The 7,733-nt window shown below is 41.4% G+C and overlaps 1 protein-coding gene across 2 annotated transcripts in view; it reads right to left on the bottom strand.

Annotated features, from left to right (window-relative positions):
- Positions 1-2,060: 2,060 nt before the first annotated feature.
- znrd2 (zinc ribbon domain containing 2) overlaps positions 2,061-7,733 on the bottom strand; it is a 6,453-nt gene continuing 780 nt past the window's right edge. For both annotated transcript variants that reach the window (XM_062046593.1, XM_062046592.1), the window contains 2 exons: positions 2,725-2,809; positions 2,061-2,659 (listed from right to left, as the gene is read on the bottom strand). In XM_062046593.1, coding sequence (XP_061902577.1) covers positions 2,208-2,659; positions 2,725-2,809 — 537 coding nt within the window. In that variant the 3' untranslated portion in view covers positions 2,061-2,207. The remainder of the gene's footprint in view (positions 2,660-2,724; positions 2,810-7,733) is intronic.

Here is a 7,733-nt window from a genome sequence, read left to right as displayed (position 1 = left end):
AAATAATCATTAACTTTAGAATTTGATGGCAGCAACACGCTACAAAGAAGTTGGGAAAGGTGGCAATAAATACTGATAAAGTTGAGGAATGCTCATCAAACACTTATTTGGAACATCCCACAGGTGAACAGGCAAATTGGGAACAGGTGGGTGCCATGATTGGGTATAAAAGTAGATTCCATGAAGTACTCAGTCATTCACAAACAAGGATGGGGCGAGGGTCACCACTTTGTCAACAAATGCGTGAGCAAATTGTTGAACAGTTTAAGAAAAACCTTTCTCAAGCAGCTATTGCAAGGAATTTAGGGATTTCACCATCTACGCTCCGTAATATCATCAAAGGGTTCAGAGAATCTGGAGAAATCACTGCACGTAAGCAGCTAAGCCCGTGACCTTCCATCCCTCAGGCTGTACTGCATCCACAAGCGACTGTGTGTAAAGGATATCACCACATGGGCTCAGGAACACTTCAGAAACCCACTGTCAGTAACTACAGTTGGTCGCTACATCTGTAAGTGCAAGTTAAAACTCTCCTATGCAAGGCGAAAACCATTTATCAACAACACCCAGAAACGCCGTCGGCTTCGCTGGGCCTGAGCTCATCTAAGATGGACTGATGCAAAGTGGAGAAGTGTTCTGTGGTCTGACGAGTCCACATTTCAAATTGTTTTTGGAAACTGTGGACGTCGTGTCGTCCGGACCAAAGAGGAAAAGAACCATCCGGATTGTTATAGGCGCAAAGTGTAAAAGCCAGCATGTGTGATGGTATGGGGGTGTATTAGTGCCCAAGACATGGGTAACTTACACATCTGTGAAGGTACCATTAATGCTGAAAGGTACATACAGCTTTTGGAGCAACATATGTTGCCATCCAAGCAACGTTACCATGGACGCCCCTGCTTATTTCAGCAAGACAATGCCAAGCCACGTGTTACATCAACGTGGCTTCATAGTAAAAGAGTGCGGGTACTAGACTGGCCTGCCTGTAGTCCAGACATTGAAAATGTGTGGCACCTAAAATAGCAGAAGGGAGACCCCCGGACTGTTGAACAACTTAAGCTGTACATCAAGCAAGAATGGGAAAGAATTCCACCTGAGAAGCTTCAAAAATGTGTCTCCTCAGTTCCCAAACCTTTACTGAGTGTTGTTAAAAGGAAAGGCCATGTAACACAGTGGTGAACATGCCCTTGTTAGTGTTAAGGTCTGGTGTAATTTTGTAGTATTCTAGTGTAAGGATGTAGCATATTGTACATAATGTAAGTAGTATAACTATTGTAAAGATATAGTGTAAGGTTGTAGTATATGTACATAATGTAATGTAGTATAACTATTGTAAAGATATTGTGTAATGTTGTATTCAAGTGTAAGGGTGTAGTATATTGTACATAATGTAATGTAGTATAACTTTATAGTGTTAAGGTCTAGTGTAATTGTGTAGTATTCTAGTGTAAGGGTGTATTATATTGTACATAGTGTAATATTGTACAACTTTGTAATGTAAATATATAGTGTAATGTTGTAATATTCTAGTGTAAGGGTGTAGTATATATTGTAACTTTGTAGTGTAAAATGTTGTGTAATGTTTTAGTATTCTAGTGTGAAGGTGTAGTATATTGTACATGGTGTAATGTAATATAACTTTGTAGTGTAATGTAGCATTCTGGTGTAAGGAAGTAGTACATGTACATAGTGTAACCTACTATAACTTTGTAGTGCCAGGATCTTGTGTAGAAGTTTCCAATAGTGGTCCACCACCCCCAGGTGGTCTTTAGAGGTACTGCAGCGCTTCCATGAATTAAAAAAAAATAATTTGTTTACATTCCCCAGACAATTTTTCCACAAATGTAAACGTTAAAATAGCTAGCGATTAGCGCTGAATGTACGCGGTAAAGTTGTCAGCTGGCGATTATCGCGCTAGTTGTGGACGCCCCTTCTACCGGTGGAATGTTGCAGAGTAACGAAAGGTTCATGCTCACCTGCGAGTAGTCACGTGACCCGGCGGCTCACGTGCACGCGCCCCAGCCGCACGCGACAAAGACACGCGGTGGTTGCCATGGAGACCTCATTGGAATCATTTTAATGGCCAGATGTGACAAGGAGAATAGAAAATAAGTTACATGTGGAAAACAAAAACACCTCGGAATCCTTTCACCAGTCAAGTCAGTCAGCTTTCCCCCGGCGGGAAGAAGCGGCCCAGCAGGGGGCGCTCACTGGCTGAGCTCCTTGAGGCTGCGCAGGGAGTTGGCACAGCTGGAGATCAGGTTGCACAGCTGGATGCTGAACTCCAAGGACGTGGAGCTTTGCAGCTGGCTGCTGGCCCAGCGCAGTTTGGTCATAACCGCCTCCTCGGCGTCCTGCAACACGCCGGGCGCCGGGGCCGGCCGGCCGACAACCAAGGGGGCGGCAGGGGCGGCGGCGGCGGCGGGGACGACGACAGTGACGGGGGCCGCCGGGGAAGGAGCCACGGGCGGGGGTAGGAGGGCTCTTCCCCCGGCCGCCGCACCCTCACAGTGCTCCGGTCTGGGCTGAGGAACAGCGCCGCCGACGGGGCCGCTGGTGTCTCCGCTGACCGGGGCTGCGTCGGACTCCGCCGGGGCCTGGGCCTGGGCCGCCAGGCGCCGCTCTCTGACCTGGGACAACGCCGCCTGCGCATTGAGGGCTGGCGGGACAAAGCGACAGCTAAGAGCGTCACCGCGGTAACGACATGATGGTGATGTGTGTTACCAGGGTTGTCCTTGTCAACGTCAGAGTCCAGCTCCTGACACGACACACAATAGTTCTTCTGGCGGCGGTCCTGCAGCAAAATAGTCTGCAAACACAACACAATGACACTCTGCACGTGCACTGACTGTGTGTGTGTGTGTGTGTTTGTACCCTTCTTGAGACATCAACAAGGAAAAGTAGCTTCCATATGAGGAGGTGTGAACAAGTGATGACATAAATCATGGTCCCAATACGGAAAAGCATTGCATCTAATAGAGAATGTCTCATTTGCACCCCCTGGTGGTGAAATCTATCAAAATGAGGGTGGTCCCAAAAAGGAGGGATTTTTCAAATGGTCTGTGTGTCGCTTTTAAAAGTGCTCCCCCTCTGGTCAACATATAAAATAACAAGTGTGTGTAAGAAATTGAAATGCACTCCCTTTGGCCAAAATTGATAAAAAAAATAAATATGTATATAGAGACATATTGTAATAACGAAGTAAAGAATGAAGATTAAAAACCAATTACAAACAAAAAATTTCCCCAAAAATAAATTAACTAAAAGCAGTCTCACAATGTGTCAGATTTTTTCTTAAAAAATTGGGAACAATTTCTCATATTCTTTCTGTTTCTGTAGTATTTCTATAATTTTTGCGTAAAATTATTACTTTTTAATGCAAAATGGTGACATTTGTCATGTACAATTCTGACTGTTAACACAATATTGCCAACTTTTTTGTTGTTCTTGTAAAATAGTGAATTTTTTTGAGTAAAATTAAGACTTTTGTCATCATTTTGGCAAGTAAAATTCCCATTATTACTATAATATTGCCCAAATTTTCTTACAAAAATTGTGACTTGTCGCGTAAAATTGTGACTATATTCATAAAATTGCCAACATTTTAAGCTTTTCTTGTAAAACTGCGACTGTTATTGAGTAAACTTCCAACTTTTATCACAATATTGCACAAATGCTCAGTTTTTCTTGTAAAATTACGACTTTTATTATAACACTGGCAACATTCTAAGTTTTTCTTGTGAAATTGTGACCTTTTTCACAACAAGCTTTTTTATATTTGCATATTATTAATGTTGTAAATACAAATGTTTATATAACTAGAAAGGGTGGTCCTGAAGAGGAGGTCTTAAGAAGGTCACAAATACAAGAGTGTGTGTGTGTTCTTGTATTTCTACCCTTCTTGAGACATCAACAAGGAAAAGTAGCTTCCATATGAGGAGGTGTGAACAAGTTAGGACATAAGTCATGGTCCCAATACGGAAAAGCATTGCATCTAATAGAGAATGTCTCATTTGCACCCCCTGGTGGTGAAATCTATCAAAATGAGGGTGGTCCCAAAAAGGAGGGATTTTTCAAATGGTCTGTGTGTCGCTTTTAAAAGTGCTCCCCCTCTGGTCAACATATAAAATAAGTGTGTTTAAGAAATTGAAATGCACTCCCTTTGGCCAAAATTCATAAAAAAATAAATATGTATGTAGAGACATACTGTAATAACTTGAAGTAAAGAATGAAGATTAAAAACCAATTACAAACAAAAAATAAATAAATTAACTAAAAGCAGTCTCACAATGTGTCAGATTTTTTCTTATAAAATTGGTAACAATTTCGCATATTCTTTCTGTTACTGTAGTATTGCAATATTTTCTCGTAAAATTACAACTTTCTTATAAAATTATTACTTTTTAATGCAAAATGGTGACATTTGTCATATAAAAGTCTGACTTTTATCACAATATTACCAACTTTTTTGCTGTTCTTGTAAAATAGTGACATTTTTTTAGTAAAATTAAGACTTTTGTCATCATTTTGGCAAGTAAAATTCCCATTATTACTATAATATTGCCCAAATTTTCTTACAAAAATTGTGACTTGTCGCGTAAAATTGTGACTATATTCATAAAATTGCCAACATTTTAAGCTTTTCTTGTAAAACTGCGACTGTTATTGAGTAAACTTCCAACTTTTATCACAATATTGCACAAATGCTCAGTTTTTCTTGTAAAATTACGACTTTTATTATAACACTGGCAACATTCTAAGTTTTTCTTGTGAAATTGTGACCTTTTTCACAACAAGCTTTTTTATATTTGCATATTATTAATGTTGTAAATACAAATGTTTATATAACTAGAAAGGGTGGTCCTGAAGAGGAGGTCTTAAGAAGGTCACAAATACAAGAGTGTGTGTGTGTTCTTGTATTTCTACCCTTCTTGAGACATCAACAAGGAAAAGTAGCTTCCATATGAGGAGGTGTGAACAAGTGATGACATAAGTCATGGTCCCAATACGGAAAAGCATTGCATCTAATAGAGAATGTCTCATTTGCACCCCCTGGTGGTGAAATCTATCAAAATGAGGGTGGTCCCAAAAAGGGGGGATTTTTCAAATGGTCTGTGTGTCGCTTTTAAAAGTGCTCCCCCTCTGGTCAACATATGTAATAACATGTGTGTGTAAAATTGAAATGCACTCCCTTTGGCCAAAATTAATTTAAAAAAATAAATAAATATGTATATCAAGACATACTGTAATAACTTGAAGTAAATAATGAAGATTAAAAAATAATTACAAACAAAAAAAAATCCTTTTCTCACAATGTGTCGAATTTTTTCTTGTAAAATTGGGAACAATTTATCATATTCTTTCTGTTTCTGTAGTATTGCAATATTTTCTCGTAAAATTATAACTTTATCATGTAAAATCATTACTTTTTAATGCAAAATGCTGACATTTGTCATATAAAAGTCTGACTGTTCAACACAATATTGCCAACTTTTTCGTTCTTGTAAAATAGTGACATTTTTTGAGTAGAATTATGCCTTTTGTCATCATTTTGACAAGTAAAATTCCGATTATTACTATATTGCCCAAATGTTTTCGTTTTCTTATAAAAAATTGTGACTTGTGTCGAGTAAAATTGCGACTCTTTTCATAAAATTGCCAAAATCTTTAAGCATTTCTTGTAAAATTGCGACTGTTATTGAACAAACTTCCAACTTTTCTCAAAATATTGCACAAATGTTGAGTTTTTCCTGTAAAATCTTGACTTGCGTTGAGTAAAATTAGGACTTTTATTATAAAACTGCCAACATTTTTATTGTGAAATTGTGACCTTTTTCTTGTGAAATTCCAACTCTTTTTTCACAACAAGCTTTTTTATATTTGCATAGTATGTATATATTATTAATGTTGTAAATACAAGAAATCTTTATTTATCTAGAAAAGGTGGTCTTAAAAAGGTAGGCATTTTTCGGAGGTCTCAAGAAGGTAACAGAGAAAGAGAAAAAGAGAAAGAGAGAGAGAGATGCGAGTGAGTGAGTGTGTGTGTGTATTGCGATTGAGTGAGTGAGTGTACCGCGAGTGAGTGTGTGTGTGTGTGTCGTGAGTCAGTGAGTGAGTGAGTGAGTGAGTGTGTCGCGAGTGAGTGTGTGTGTGTGTGTCGTGAGTCAGTGAGTGAGTGTGTCGCGAGTGAGTGTGTGTGTATTGCGATTGAGTGAGTGAGTGTGTCGTGAGTCAGTGAGTGAGTGAGTGAGTGTGTCGCGACTGAGTGTGTGTGTGTGTCGTGAGTCAGTGAGTGAGTGAGTGAGTGAGTGAGTGTGTCGCGAGTGAGTGTGTGTGTGTGTCGTGAGTCAGTGAGTGAGTGAGTGAGTGAGTGAGTGTGTCGCGAGTGAGTGAGTGTGTTTCGCAAGTGAGTGAATGTGTGTCACTCGCGACACACACACACTCACTCACTCGCGACACACTCACTCACTCAATCGCAATACACACACACACACTCACCCGTGATACACACACTCACTCATTCGCGACACACACACACACTCACTCACTCGCGACACACTCACTCACTCAATCGCAATACACACACACACTCACTCACTCGCGACACACATTCACTCACTTGCGAAACACACTCACTCACTCGCGACACACTCACTCACTCACTCACTCACTGACTCACGACACACACACACACTCACTCGCGACACACTCACTCACTCACTCACTCACTGACTCACGTGTGTGTGTGTGTATTGCGATTGAGTGAGTGAGTGTATCGCGAGTGAGTGTGTGTGTGTGTGTGTCGTGAGTCAGTGAGTGAGTGTGTCGCGAGTGAGTGTGTGTGTGTGTCGTGAGTCAGTGAGTGAGTGTGTCGCGAGTGAGTGTGTGTGCGTGTGTGTATTGCGATTTAGTGAGTGAGTGTGTCTGTGAGTCAGTGAGTGAGTGAGTGAGTGTGTCGCGAGTGAGTGTGTGTGTGTGTCGTGAGTCAGTGAGTGAGTGAGTGAGTGTGTCGCGAGTGTGTGAGTGTGTTTCGCAAGTGAGTGAATGTGTGTCGCGAGTGAGTGAGTGTGTGTGTGTATTGCGAGTGAGTGTGTGTGTGTGTCGTGAGTCAGTGAGTGAGTGAGTGAGTGTGTCGTGAGTGAGTGTGTGTGTGTATTGCGATTGAGTGAGTGAGTGTGTCGTGAGTCAGTGAGTGAGTGAGTGTGTCGCGAGTGAGTGAGTGTGTTTCGCAAGTGAGTGAATGTGTGTCGCGAGTGAGTGAGTGTGTGTGTGTATTGCGATTGAGTGAGTGAGTGTGTCGCGAGTGAGTGAGTGTGTGTGTCACGGGTGAGTGAGTGTGTGTGTGTGTATTGCGATTGAGTGAGTGAGTGTGTCGCGAGTGAGTGAGTGTGTGTGTGTATTGAGATTGAGTGAGTGAGTGTGTCGCGAGTGAGTGAGTGTGTGTGTGTATTGAGATTGAGTGAGTGAGTGTGTCGCGAGTGAGTGAGTGTGTGTGTGTATTGAGATTGAGTGAGTGAGTGTGTCGCGAGTGAGTGAGAGTGTGTGTGTGTGTATTGAGATTGAGTGAGTGAGTGTGTCGCGAGTGAGTGAGTGTGTGTGTGTCGCGAGTGAGTGTGTGTGTGTGTCACGGGTGAGTGAGTGTGTATGTCGTGAGTCAGTGAGTGAGTGTGTCACAAGTGAGTGAGTGAGTCGTGAGTGTGTGTGTGTCGCGAGTGAGTGTGTGTGTGTGTCAC

The sequence above is a fragment of the Entelurus aequoreus genome, linkage group LG05 (genome assembly GCF_033978785.1).
Source record: "Entelurus aequoreus isolate RoL-2023_Sb linkage group LG05, RoL_Eaeq_v1.1, whole genome shotgun sequence".
Lineage (NCBI taxonomy): Eukaryota > Metazoa > Chordata > Actinopteri > Syngnathiformes > Syngnathidae > Entelurus > Entelurus aequoreus.
This window is presented reverse-complemented; position numbering and strand designations above follow the sequence as displayed.